Source organism: Chamaea fasciata, unplaced genomic scaffold, assembly GCF_029207755.1.
Source record: "Chamaea fasciata isolate MVZ Bird 193981 ecotype frontalis unplaced genomic scaffold, bChaFas1.0.hap1 SCAF_1, whole genome shotgun sequence".
Lineage (NCBI taxonomy): Eukaryota > Metazoa > Chordata > Aves > Passeriformes > Sylviidae > Chamaea > Chamaea fasciata.
The window spans coordinates 46,830,773-46,845,717 of NW_027094086.1; the positions used below are offsets into that span (position 1 = coordinate 46,830,773).

The 14,945-nt window shown below is 40.5% G+C and overlaps 1 protein-coding gene across 12 annotated transcripts in view; it reads left to right on the forward strand.

The window, feature by feature from the left end:
• Positions 1 to 2,709, forward strand: part of ZNF521 (zinc finger protein 521) — a 231,397-nt gene extending 228,688 nt beyond the window's left edge. For all 12 annotated transcript variants that reach the window (XM_066182344.1, XM_066182333.1, XM_066182376.1 and 9 more), the window contains one exon: positions 1,887 to 2,709. In XM_066182344.1, coding sequence (XP_066038441.1) covers positions 1,887 to 1,916 — 30 coding nt within the window. In that variant the 3' untranslated portion in view covers positions 1,917 to 2,709. The remainder of the gene's footprint in view (positions 1 to 1,886) is intronic.
• Positions 2,710 to 14,945: the final 12,236 nt, after the last annotated feature.

Genomic DNA, 14,945 nt, shown 5'->3' on the forward strand with positions numbered 1-14,945 from the left:
TTAGTGAAAAGAAATAAAAAATGGGCATGACTGACGTGCTTACTCTCAGTAGACTAGAAACAAAAGACCCCCACAAATATCTCTCTGCAATGTATCAATTGGTATATTACTTCACCTGCTCAGAGGCAGAGAAGAAAATCAGAATTCAGGCTGCCACCCCATATTTAACTTGTCCTGTTGTTTCTAGGTACTGCAGGGTCTCCAATAAGCCTGTGGTGTTGTGCTGTAAGTGCTGCAATAAATGGACAGAACAGGATGACAAAAGGACTGAGTGTCAGCCTTAACTCTTAATTTCCTTGCTTTTGTGCTTTAACGTCAGAGCCCATTACCTGTGAACAGACAACATTTTTGGCTGCATCTGTTGTTAGAGCTTTACAGCATTTTGAAATGATTTTATGGGAAGGATGAGGAGCTGCATGAAATCAAGTGGTGGAGTGTATTTTTTTAACGCTCTTTGGCCTTGGACAGTCTGGAATTTCTGCCATCAGCATTAAATCATTCTGTATTCACATCTGGAAATTGCATCTTTGAGTGTCACTGGGTCGTTTTCCTTTAATCTTGTGAATGGCACTACATTAAAAATTCCTCAGTCTTATTGTAAGATCTTTTCCTTGCCAAATGTCCCATGAACTATTATTTGTGTGCGTGCACAGTCTAGGCAGAGTGAAGGAGGATGGGAGAGAAGATTTTTAGGCTGGTCTGCAGTCACGCTGTGTTTCACATTCGTTTCACCAAGGCTGTTTTCATGTGCCCTTTCATGGGTGGCTCTGGAGGCTATGGTTCAGTAGAGGTTCACTTTCTTGTAAATGATGACTGTCTTGTGGGAACAGGCTCATCCTAGAATGCATTAGTCCAAAGAGATTTAAAGACAGATTAACTTAATAAAGTGAAGGGTCTGGATGTGCTGGGAGCAAACCATGGGATGTGACACACCTGCCCTCTGGGCCACTGGCCCAAATCTGGCCCCAATTACTGAGGGGAAAATTCATCACTAATCAGTGGCTGCCCTGTTGTCTAAGAAGTGGCATTCACAGACATTTTCTAGTTATCTGTGGACCCAGTGTACACTGTAGAAAATTTAAGATGTATTGGATTGGTCCCTTCCTCTTAGGTCTATGTTTGTGAAGGATCTGATCCAGTACAGGCAGCACAATAACATCTTTCTGAAAGTGGTCAACTTGGTTTGAGGGGTGAGGAGCAAAGAGGGTGAAACTGGTGTTTGCTGCTCGATTTGGTGATTACTTGTACAGGAAAGGAGAATTTAATGCTCCAAAGTCCATGCTGAGTTACTACACATAAGGCACTGCATTCACCTGAAGAAAAATACCTGTGGGTTTTGGTGACCAAAGGGCAGGCTGTGACAGCCCCTTCTGTTTTCTCATCAGTCTCTGAGCTCTCTAGCAGAGTGGCTTTTACCAGACTATACTCTGCTATACTATGAGGGGGAAATAGGTTTTACTGCAGGAGTGCATTTGAAGTAGTGCCACAGTCTAGGAAGCACAGGCCAGTTAGCATAAGACTTTTATGGCAAATGCACTTCTCATTTTTGCAATGCATAAGCAGTGAGCCATGTGTAAGCAGACACCAGGATCACTGACCTGGGTCTGCAGTTTTACTGGGGCAGGTCAGTCCACACCCCTACCTGTAGAGAGTTTGTTGCCCTTCTTATGGCACATGTAAAGGATACTGGTGTGAAACAGCTGGGGAGAACTCATCTTTTCCATAATGATGATGTTTCTGGCTAGTTTAAACAAGGAAGGGTCAAGAATACTCTTTTATCCAGCCCATCATTTTTCAAGATATGTTGGGAAAATTGTTTTTGCATCCTTCTTTCGCACAGAAATGCCTGTCGTGTGACTAAGTTGTTTCTTTTGTTTTTCTTGCAGAATCATACGATGACCCAGCACAGCAGTTAGTGCAAGGCCCGTCTCTTCCAGAGAATTCTTTGTGACACAAAAAGGGAACACATTTTACTCTTTGCACGAAACTTTCATTGTTAATGTATATTATTCAGAATCATTGTATTGTACCATAAAACTTGTATTATCAAAACTGTTGGATGTTCATGTGTTTGAACTTTTGAGCACCGGATAGACTTCCTGTATATAAAGTGTTGCACATGTATTATGTTGTCTGATACTAAAATGGTCTTATAAAGACAAGTGGACTTGGGCCCTATTCAGGAAAGATACAAATAATAATAAAACTGTGTGAGGGGAAAAAAACAGCTTAAGAAATTTTTCAAGGAGGAGGGAAAAGGTAATAGCTATGTTCCATTGCAGCTCTGTTTGGCCTCCCTTTCATTTAAACTTCAGTCTAGAAATCTCTCTTTTGGTATACAAACGGGTGAATCTAAGACTATTTTTTATTGCTGAAGATTCTTGCAAAAAATATGAAGAGACTCTTTCTCACAGAGCAGGAACCCACAGTTGAATAAGGCCCATATATATATTTGTAAGCCTTGCGATATGACAGATAGCATTACCATATATGCAATAGTTGTTATGTAGTTTGTCAAAGAAATTTTTTTTCCTGGATACCATTTGAAGCTTTGAGTGTTCAAGACTTTCCTTAATGATTTCACACGGCCAAATTCTTGAATCAGTTGAACTAACCTGTATGTTACTGTTATTAATGTTTACTCTGCGGTCTGAACCTGGAGATTACTGGAATTGTTTTCCAAAAGGAAATAAATTCAGTTTACCATTACGTGTGAGTGTGCTTTGTGTCTTGTCTTTTTCCTCAAAAAGTAGCATTAGTATTACTGCTGCTATATTACCTAAAATACCACCAAGATCTGGAATCCCATTGTATCAGGATCTGTGCACTGCTCAGTAGGAATAGGTTGCTTTTCTCAAAGGTAGGTATTGAAATAAATTTAATAGTAGAAACAAATCTGCTGGCCCACTCCAAAGCAATGTGCGCTTGAGAGTGATATTCTCTCTTTTCTGTGTTTATTTGTTTCTTCTATTTGTCTGTCTCAGCAATTTCCAGAGGAGTCACCACACATCTTTCGTGTATAATTATCAGTAAATTTGAGTGAAATATCACCGAGTGAGCTGGGTCTGGTACCGACGAGAGGGAGCCATCACAGCTCTGGCCAGCAATGCTGTTAAGCTGACATCCTTCACCCTCTGCTCTGGCAGGGGTAGCAGAATTGGAGGTGATGCACACCGAGGGGTGATGCTCGTTGGCACCACACCCCGGGTGGAGCTCTCACAACACCTCACAGCTTTGCTCAGGTCTGAATGGGCTCCTGACTGCCTGCAGCTTCAAGGAGAAGAAAAAAGGGGATAAAAACTCTCCTTGCCTACCACTGTGCCCTGCTACTCCAGCTCACCTACAAAACAGGACCAAAAAAACATTCTCCAGCTATTCTAGTATCTTATCATATTGCTGGAATTCTGGTTTTACCCCATGAAAACCAGTGCTGCTGAAATACTGCTTTTAAACAGCCACACATCACAACAGGCCCAAATGTCTAGAACTGCTCACTTAGTGCTGTCAGGATAGATATAAAGTGTGATTTCCAGTTTGCTGAATGTAAAAATTTGACTCTGTACAGATGGAGGAGAGAGAGAAAAGAAGTAAAGTTAGAAAGTGTCTGGCTACCAGATATTCCTAGAAAAATATGTCATATTTAAAACTCCAGCTTTGAAAATATTATGCAGATTTTGCTAAATACAAGAAAGAAATTCCCAGGTTTTGTAGGAATATCTCACTTGTGCTGACAAAAGGATAAATGCAGGCATGAATACATAAGGCTTGTAAAATGCCAGTTCTATTTATAAGTCAGAAACCGTTCCCATTCTTACTCTCATTAATATATTACTCATCTCAGCCAAATTGAATGTGATGATATGTTCTTTATTTTTGACAGGTACCTTAAAGGATATAAGGCATTTCAGCCTTCATGTGTGAAAGTGTGACATATTGGTTAAGACTGAAAATAACATGTTTGTAGTAGAATTCTAGTATACAAGAAATATTACACCCTACTGTTTTTGTAAATGCCAGAGTGCCACTGAGTTGAGACAGATGGTAGCAAGGAAAGATGCAATCTTATAATCAAAAGCTAAAATATGTCAAAAATATGTTAGCAAGCAAAACATAGTCTATTACTAGCATCTCATGTCATGACAGCTTGCAAAACATGCAAAGATGTTGAATTTCTAGATAAGTAAATAAAGGAACAATAAACACAGCAACAGCAAATGTGATGAAGACTTCATGCATCAATTGCCCCTTGAGGTCGGTGCAGGGGAATAGAGGGGTCTTGTGGCCACGAGCAGCCCCAGGTGGCTTCTGAGAGCTGGCTGCTGGTATCAAGTGCTGGAATCCTCTTACCTTTTCTAAAGTAACAGGTTTCTCAGTGATACCTAAATAGCTGTTTAAATAGATTATGGAAGACATCTGAACTTCCCAATGAGAACTGAGTATTGCTTGGGGAATTACCACAGCATTTAGAAAAATCAACAAGAGAGGCAGATCATCTTGCCTGTTGGAAGAAGAGACACGGGCTCTGTGTGCATGTGCGCGTTTCAGCTGTGGGGTGCCTTTCTCTGCCCTGGGTTAGCAAAAGCAAAGAGAAGCCCCTCCTCATGCCTTTAGCCTAATGTAAAAGGATAAATCTGTTCAAGGGTTTTGTGGATGGACTGATGGACAAGGTATCCTTTTACCTCTGAGACCAGCTGTATTCCCAAGATTTCAAGTGGACATGAGTTTTGCCCTAAGTGATAGTTTAATAAAGCAATTAGTCCTTCTGCTTGTTTGCCAGAGCTATGTTTAGGAAATGTCACAGACCTAAAGCAGATATACAAACAGAATTTGTACTGCAGAAGTGATGCAATCTACCCAGACAATATCTGAGCACTGGATTTATGAGGGAATGCACTGTATCTTTATCTGAACAAAAGATTGTCCAGGAATAAGCATGTATTAGGCCCTTATGACATTCAGTTACCCAGAATTTCTACCGTCGTACATGTGTTCGTAGCCAGTTGCCTGTAAGTTAGACTTTCCAATCCATTTTAGGTTGTTCAGTCCCCATGGAGGTTATCAGAATTTCTTTGGTTCACTTCAAGCCCAGCGCTCTCACTGCATTTCCTGATTTCCAAGTCGTTTTTCAAATCCCATGAAAAATGTTTCAAAAGCTCTGCTTAGGACTCATTAATAGTTATCCCTTCCTTCCTAATAGCAGGGGGAAAGCTGAAGTTCTTTCCACGTGTCAGTGACTGGACTGTATTAGTAATTCTGGCATGACCACTCGCTTTGTTTCATTACCACTGTCCTCAAAAACAGAAAAAAGGGAGACGTCCCTTCCTCACCAACATATGGCATTTTCTATTTATAACAAGATTAACAATTCATTCACACCTTGATTGAATCCCACTTTATTGAGATGTCACAACAGATTCTCACAGCCTGCAAAGGGAAAGACTTACAAATGTTAATATTGTGACAACCAGGATACATAAAAGTAAATGAATTATAATTGGTGACAATTAAAAATAGCTCAGTGTGAAAACAGAATATTGTGCTGCTGTAGCAGCCCTGTCTAGGATGAGGCAATGTGAAGGACTCCATAGAACAAGACTGTCCATGAATTTAGAAATGTTACCTTGATTCCTGCTTAATGTGTTCAGTCATACACTGATGCTCAATTAATGCTCACATGCCCTTTACATCTTAGTGGGCAATGCGCCATTCTTCTAAAGTATTTGCTTCACTGGTCTATAGCAGCACAAAAATAAACAAGTTTGGGCCTATTCTACCAACTCCATTTAATACATTCACTTTCTCTCCCTATGTCGCTTCCCTTATTGGTATGCAGAAGATTTGTTTAATTATTATTATTATTGTTGTTGCTGTTGTTGCTGTTGTTACTAGTCGTGAACTGTGAATGCTACAGCAGCAGAGACCCCCAGGAGCTGGACAGTCCCCGGCCACCAACTCTTGTGTGCAGATCTTCTTCTGTGTGTGGCACACAAAAGCCTGACAAGGTCTCACTCATGTTTCAAGGCTCGTTCTCTTTTCAGAGCTATTTGTTATTGTCTCCACCATCACAAGTTTTAAAAAGGAAAGTTAATTAAATATGGAACAAGGCTGAGCAACATCTTTTAAACCATCATGTCATTAGAATTGGATCCCTCTGAGAGCTGCTTAAAAGGGTTTTGAGAACAATGACTGTTCAACCAGATATTTATGGGCATAGTTATGTAAACACACTCTTTATTGTCTATGTATATTTAATATAATTATCAGTTTTGTACTTGGACTCTCAGGAGACCCAACAAATCACAGTGTTGCTTTGAAAATGTCAGCAGAAAAGACAATTATGTTGCGAGCAAATATTCATAAATTATATTAAAAAGTCCTGTGAAAATGTACCCTGTGTTGCAGAACTGCTTTTGCACTAGCAGAATCATCACTGCCTTTCTCCGATTTAAACTCTTCTTGACAGCAGCAAGGAAGTTGCTTGAAAAAAAAAAACCTTTTTACACTATGGAGGCTTCTCTCTCTTACTATGGGACAGTGTAAATTGTAGACAGATTCAGAGGGCTTATTCATTTTGTTCGTAATATGCTAGGATAGTTTTAGAGATTTCTATATACGGTTTCTTGAAATCATAGGTAAAAACTGTTTGCACAAGAGTGCCTAGGTCACTTACTTTTACTTCTCTTCTGAGGTTATTCCTGACAACTTGCCATGTTTTGCTCATTATGTGTTAGGAAAAAAAAAAGAGTGGAGAACTGGGACAGTGTTCAGTAAATTAAATGTGCCACACATGCTAAACCAATACGTGTGCTGGAGTTTGATAAACACCTAGTAAGTGCCTGCAAATCATCTCTACTGCAGGATATACAATCAGCATATCAACATCTTAATTAGCAGCTAATGACATTTGAATGGGAAGGTTAACGTTAAGCACACAAATGCAGTTTAGTAAAGGGTATAATAAAATACATTGAGATATTTCAATGTCTATTTTCAAGTATAAAACAGATGGCTTTTGTAGTAGGCAGTCATCTATGGGAGTAATATCTCAATCCTTAGATGTGTTTTGGAATAAAAACTCCAAGAGTAAAATGTTTTTCTGGTTCATCCAGTCCGTGTGGAGGACAAAGAGATGACAGAATTCTGCTTTTCTGTAGGAAAGACATTTCCTCTGTGCCATTATTTTTCTTATGAGCACACAACTAAATTTTAAGCAGGGTCAAGATGGCTTTTAGGCTGGTCTGTGATGCTTCTCTTATTTATTATCTTCTAAGCATAAATTTTCATCTGCAAACTTCTCTGGGATGGTGTAAAGCACATTAATGGTTGTTTCTGCTGTGGACGTCATACATGCTTGGGCAGTGATCCTTCCGGATGCCCAAATAAGAATCACTGAGCTATTGGGGAAGAATCTGCTGCTATAGAAATGGTGCTGTTGACTTTGCCAGCAGCATGCTTAGCATCCTACCAGGACATTACTTTTGCATGGACCTCAGGGAGCCATGTAGAGTGCTTGCTTTAAGATTAAAAATGTAAAGTAGTCCAAGAAGGTTATAATTCAAAGTGTTATGGCCATATAGACCACGGTGTCAGCTGTGTCCAAAAAGTGAGCCCTGGAATACTAGCTTTCTCCAATCAAATGATCGCTTCCTTGTTAGTCTGCGGGTTTATTTTTTGTGTCCATTCTAGACTCTTGTTCTCAGGCAACCTTCATCCTTGTTTGTGGGACCAATGATACGCTTGTGTGGAAGAGTGGTCAGAAGTTCAGTAACAAATAATGCTGCTTTTTTTGCCGAGTCACTTTGGCAAGATCAAATCATGTTGTCGCAAGAAATAGCAACACCTCCACTAGGTGAATTGTGTCCTTCTGCTTAAATAATGGGCAGAGGACAAGCGGAAACAAAGCTGTCTTTGCGAAAAATGAGACCAGAGATCAACAGCAACTGAGAGTCAAAAGGCATATTGAGATTTTTAATTCAGGGCAATGCCCACCTTTCAGAGTCTTTCATACTTCATTTTTTTTTTAAGAAAGCAATTATTAGACGTTTCCTTTTTTCTTGGCTCCCATCATTTCCCTCATTACTCCCCATGCTTTAATTGTTTAATGAGTGACGCAGGATTATTTTCATTCTCTTAATTACATTTGCAACCCATATTTGATTTGGGGACTAGGTCATCATTCCTCATGAATTTAAGATTCATGTTGATCCCTTCATTCTTCAACATATTTCATTTCCAAACACCTTTGTTCTTTTGACTTAATTCAATATAATTCATTTTCTGGCATAAAATGAAAGACCATGGTTTTGATTAGATGTTAGCTGCTTGATGGGTTATTTGTAAATGTTTAATCTTATTCACAGCTTTTCCTAATCAATATCTGGCTTTTTTTACTTCTTTCCTTCTCATAGTGGTATCTGCCCACAAAACCATCTCCAGAGTCTTTCAGACGTTTTCTTCTCACTGCAGACTCTGTCTCCTTCAGAAACTCTTACTTCTCTTGCAACATATGGAGGATCAGATGGAGTTTTAGAGCTCCTCTCAACACTGCCTTGTTATTATGGTATGTGTTGCTTTGGTATTCATAGTCTGTGAAATCAGAAGAAGAATGACTTGCTCACTTTCATATTTGACAGGTTGTGTTGTTTGAGAGGAAAGTCTGAATTTACTTTCGACTTACCATCAACTAAAGCCAATCAGTCTTTTTACCCTATTTATGTCTGACATTTAAATCCTAGGAGCCTCTCTTCTCTCAATGATAGCATGTTTTCAGAATCTTTCAACACTTTCTTAATTGCTAAAATTTGCAAACAGGAGAAACACCCATGCCTAGCTGTCCGCCAGCAGTTCCCTTGGTCAGGCTTTTCCAATCTGTTGTCTTCTAGTGTTTTTCTCCTCAGATTTTCAAGGGGAATGGAGAAGATTAGAGGATTATCCAGAGGTTGCCTGCAACTCTTTGTTCATTAGATTCCTGGCTCACTTGGTTGTCCAAAGGAGTTCCTGAACATATGAATGATGTTGTTAAATTGCACAAATTTTTTCATACACACGGTTTCTCTGGGCTGATTCCTGTCAGGCTGAGAAAAGCAGGAGCCAATTTGAAAACCTTCAAGGCCTTTGCTGAGGGAGACACCGTTAATTATCATCCTTTTGCTGAATTTACTTTTCTCATTTGCTTGCCTTGAACATAGGGATGGAGCAGAGATTCGGAATCCTGACAAATATCAATCAGCCTGCTCAGCATTACAGCTCCACAACTCTTAGCTTACTTCACTTGTCAGATGCTACTAGATCTTTCTGTAGTATTTGAAGTTACTAAGCAAGAGCTTTGGTTAACAATCAAAAATGCTGGTGCTAGCCTGATTGTCACAACACATGCTTGGTTTTTTCTCAGAATGAGACACACAGTATCTTGGGTTTGGTATTGTATTCCTACACAACATAAGTTGGTATCAGCTGGCCTAAAATTTTATCCAAGCAACATATTCTTTCTATGCTCTTGGTGGGCTATGTTGTAATTTTTCTTAGTTTAAGTCATGAATTGGTGGCATGCATTTCTTCTGCTATATGGGTAAAACCCCACATGAAAAAAAAATGACACAATTTTGCATTATTTTTTTTCCTGATGCCCTACTCTTGGGACCCTGAGCAACCTGATCTAGTGGGTGGCAGCCCTACCCATGACAGGGGGTTGAAACCAAATGATCCCCAATGTCCCTTCCAGACCAGGACTTCCTGTGATTCTATGATTCTGATTCTTCCTCTTTCATGCCTACTAGCTGAACACTTCTAATGGAGGCCTGTTTTTTTAAGTTAGCCACAAGAAGCTCCTTGGAGATTAGGGAACACCTATGAGAATTGCTACAAATATGGCAGTGACACCTGAGAAGAGCTCCACTCTCCTCTGAGCCAGGGCTGGCAGTGCCACTGGCCATTAGCAGATGACAGGGAAAGAATGCAAGACTAGGGCAGTGGAGTAGGGACTTGTCTTTGATGTAGTTTCCTGGCCTCAAGTGGCTGCTGCCCCAGGACTTCCTTAGCCTAAAGCAAGTCTTGAAATTGACAGCTTTGGGTGACTTTTTCCTTTATTTGTCTAATTAGCCTTTTGAGCCTGTATAAATGTCCAACACACACAAAATACTGGCACAGGGAGTTTGATTTCTTGACTGTCCATTGCATGAAAAAAGCCTCATTTTCTTTGGTTTGAGTCTGTTTCTTTAATCCCTTGAAAGAAAATAATCTTCCTGCTTCTTAGGTTTTGGAATTCTCCCTGTGATTCAGGCCCACTCTACAGACCTTTGCCACAACCTTTCCCTTTCACTCTGTGGTCTTCCTCACTGCTCCTCTGAGCAGCACAGACCATCCCTCCTACCAAAATCCCCTGTCCCACCTGTGTGACACAGGAGCAAAGTATGGCAGATCTTCTTTGCCTCAGAAGGGGATGGTACATCCTCAAGGCATGACATGGCACAATCCCATGCAGAGACACTACACAGGTCCCCAAAGCCATACAGCCAGGTTAACACTGCCTCTTGCAAGGGCTAATTAACTCAGGACTAATTAATAGCATCATAGCACACTGGCACAGCCATCCAGAGCTTGCTCTCTTGCTGCTTGTTTGGGGATCTCCTCACGGCGTGGGTCTCAGCACAGATACGTCCTCAGGACACTACCTGCATGTAGCCCAGAAACTGGGGGGTGACACTGCAGACTTGATTATCCACTCATTTACAGTACTTTTAGCTCTGAGCAAGTCTCCTGAAGTTATTGAAGCTACAGTGGTGTCTTACCAGTGAAATAGAGGAGAAAAATCAGGTACAAAAAGCTTGTTTATGCTTGCATGGGTATACAAATGTATGGATTGTAAACAAACTAATAATATTAAAGTCACAAATTCAACAGATCAGAAGATTTCTTTTTAACTGACTGTGCACAGGATAAAGACCTTTCACTTCCATGTTTATGCCCTGAAGTTTCCTCAGGACATCAGTGGGTATGTAAGGGGGACATCAACCATAATGTGAGCAGTAGCATAACATTTTTCTTTACCCTGTGTGCTCGGCTGGAAGCTCTAGATGCTGGTTGCTGCACCCTGTTCACACCTGCCACAATGGAAAGAAATAGTAACTTGCCCCAGACCTGTTTTTGGTGCTGCTGCCCACAGGATCTGTGCAGCATACAATCAGCACGACCAAATGACATCTACACCCTGGGAGCTGAGGGAGGCAGGCTTAGCTGGGGACACAGGAAGGCATTGTCAACACCCTTCTGACTTGTGAACCACTGAATCTTTTTCATTGATGAAACAAACCACATAAAGTGAATTTCAACTCAATGAAAATTCTTTCTTCTGTTTCATTTTGTATATCTTTAGAATTCATCTCTTGGCCCAACCAAACCTGGTCTCCCTACTTGCTCACTGCCTACTGTTTATTTTTGAGAGTTACAGTCTAGGACCAGTTTCCATCTTCCAGAACTCCTATGTCTTTCCTAAGTACCCTTTCTTTCACCCAGTCATTCCCAGGGTGATTTGTAAGGCATCACAAATTGTGCTCTTCGAGCTTTAACCAATATTTCTATTTCCTATCCCAAGCATTCCTCTCAGCATGAACACCCTTCTGGCCTTATTTTCATGCCCAAAGAACAGGCACACATTGAAGTAATTTGACATTATGAGGCAGATATGTTTGCCTCTTGCAGTGGTTTGGGGTGCTGCAGGTGAACTTTGGGAACAACTGACACCTGGGTGTGCAGCCCAGTGCACCTCCAGGATGCTACATCCTGCACTGAGATGTTATCTATCTAAACAATTTGAAGTTAATTAAGAGTATTGGCTTGGAACTAAATCCAGAATCTCACACATCTGTGTTCCCTTCTCAGAAAAGAGGCAGTTTAAAGAGTGCCTGAAGCTAAACACATTATTTTTTACCTTGCTAAAAAGTTGGGTTTTTTTCTTCTCTTTTAACCTACATTGCGAGATGCCTATGAACAGCTTTTTAAAATGTGGGGTGATTTTTTAACTGATAATGAAAATTATTATTTCGTATGCAATTTAACTTCATCCTAACATCAGACTGCATAATTTAAAGTGGGTTTTCTTCATATACATAACATCATAACATTGCAAGACTCGGAGTCTCTAGCGTATTTAAATGCCTGTTGGTGAGGGCTTGCTTTAGATCCAAATCTCCAGCGTCCCAAACATGCTACTTGAGCCTCATGATAGCTAAAACTAGTTTCAATGGAATCTTCTCCAGCAGGCAGGTTAGGTTTTGCTTACCCTGTTTTAAATCAGATATACTATGATTTTTATGTCTACTATGAAAATGGCTTTGATCACACCTCTTCATGCCACTTTCACCTAAGCACTCTCAGACGTTGCGAGCCCCAAATGATTTGTTCAAAGGTCTTTAAAAAAGGCTAAAAACTGCAGCATCGGATTTTCAGGCATTCAATTGTCAGCTCTGATTTGCAATTTACACTTTACATCATATTTGTCGTGGACCACTTTATTTTTACTTACAAAACTACGTGTTTTGTTCCAAAACAATACAATATATGAAATTTTCTTTTAGCTTATAGAGGCACAAGTGCTAAAGCACAGCACTAATAGCACATTGGTGAAAGAGCAGCATGCTAAAAGGTTCAACACAAACAAAAGAATGTACCTCTTCACCCTAAATATGGCTACTCTGGGCAACTCCTTATGACAGAGCAGAAGCTAAAAGGCTACATAGGTTAAAAAAATATCGTTAGGAAAATTCATGGAACAAAATGATCAAGTATTAAATATGAGAGTATCAACTTGTCAGGAGGGCCATGAACTGGCAAGAGCCATCAGTCACATGTGGTATAGAAGGATGCGTGAGCCTTTCATCAAGCCAAATTACCATTGTTCTCACATCCTCATGATCCCAGGAAAATGAAAGCATAGTTTCCAGCATGATCTCCACAATTTTGAGATGGAATAGTCTATTGAATTACCAGATGAAATTTAAAATAAAATATCAAGGATATGGTTGCCTACATGAAAGCAGTACAGCAGCGGCATCTATATGAAGATGTAAGGATCTGAACAGCAAAAGCAAACCCTCCAAAGTGCTTTTAATGTGGAGGAGCAAAGAATGAGCTGCACGCCCCTGATGGTGACACAGGGATGGTAAGCAAGCAAGAAGCTGATAATGGTGAACTTGAAGGTGAGCAGGAGAAGTAAATGTGACTGAATTAACAGAGCTGTAAGCTGCACAAAAATAAACCAAAACAAACACAGTACAGTGGAAACATCAACAGGGAAGACTTAATTCAGGCTTCCCTGTTTCCTGAAGTGGAAAAAACATTGCTGTAGGCCTGCATTTTGTCAGCACCCACACAAAGGAGCTAAAGGAAATAACATTTGCTAGAGGCAGGAGGGTGTTGGATGAGTTGGGAGACTGGAGGTGAAGATGTGCAAAATGTCCCTTCTCTGACCCATCCATGCCACGTGTCATGCTAAAATTCCTCTCCCACAACATCACACTAAGGGTGCCCATGCTGCAGCAGTAGTGGAGGCTGAAATGGGCTGCTAAGAACAAACTCAGTTTCATCTTTCACTTTTTCACAGAGAATCTCTTTGGTATAGATTCATGCTGAGTCTCACCCAATGTTCACAGCATCTCTGTAGAACACTGATCACTTAGCAATGTGCAAGCTGCTTTGGAATTTCGAACAATAATTACAATTAACTAACACTGTATAAACATCTGAATAAACAGATCCATGTCATTCATCACCGATGGATTAGGATATATTCCATTTCAGACTATCTTTCCTCAAAGGCTGAAATAGAAATAAGAAAAGCATTGTTCTTCTGTTGTATTAAAGACACCACAGAGATTCCTCATCCTGCCCTCTAACGTGTGGCATTGATAAATACAGGGCAGAGAGAAGGCAGAACAAAACAGAAGGTTAGGATTCTCTGCAGTGCTCAGGTTTTGGTAGTAGAATATCCATAATACCTGGGGGATGTTCAGGGTTGGTTGATGAATGCACAAGGCAGGGATTTCAGATATGGTTGTTGTTCTGTATTAAAGCATGATGACAGCAGGAAAACAGCTGCATGTGCGAGTTCATACCACCTTTAGTGGCTTGGACATGGCAGAGCTTCTTCTTCTGCAGCGTCCAGATCTGGGATGAGTGAGGATCACTCATGCAGCAGGTACAGCAAGGTGATAAAGGAGGCTGTGTCAAACCAAAAGTAGTCCTTCCCTCATGGAAATTTGGAAGGCCCATGTGTGAACAAGGGACTCCTCTTCAGGCTGAGGTAGAAGTGGAGGTCACTACATGTGAAGTGTCCACTGAAGAGAGATGTACACTTCCTTTTTCTGTGCCCCATTTAGCAAAACAGCATACGGAACAGGATAATTATATCCAGGAGGCATGATATGAAACCCAAAAAACCATTAAGAATCACCTTTGGTGAGCTCACTTGCTTTCCTTAAGTTTGTAGTGCTGTTTCCATCTATTCAGCTACTGGTGTTAAATAGTCCCTGCCACTAAGCACCTCAAATCCTTCAAGACACATGTGTTTTGGTGTATGCTAAAATTCAGTCACCTCTGGAATTTGCTTTTGTCTAAAACATTTACACATAATGATTATAGCCAATATTCACTGCCAGTTTCAAATACAATATGATTTTGTGAACAGGGACAACTAGAAGTCTACTTCATGATGGTTGCTCTAGGCTGAAGCATAATTAATTTAGTGTGGAAAACCTTTCCCAGATTTTTTAAGGCTGTAGCTAGAGAAAAGTAAAAAAAAAGTCAGAGGGTGACTACATTTTATGCTTGTCTTGCACTATCCCACCAGCCAGTGACAGGAAGAAATTCCTAGCAGCATGGAAGTGGGCATCCCTGGAGTCTGTGAAGCCGAGTATCTGTTTTCTCAGCTGCCAGTCAGGTGGTGCCACCTG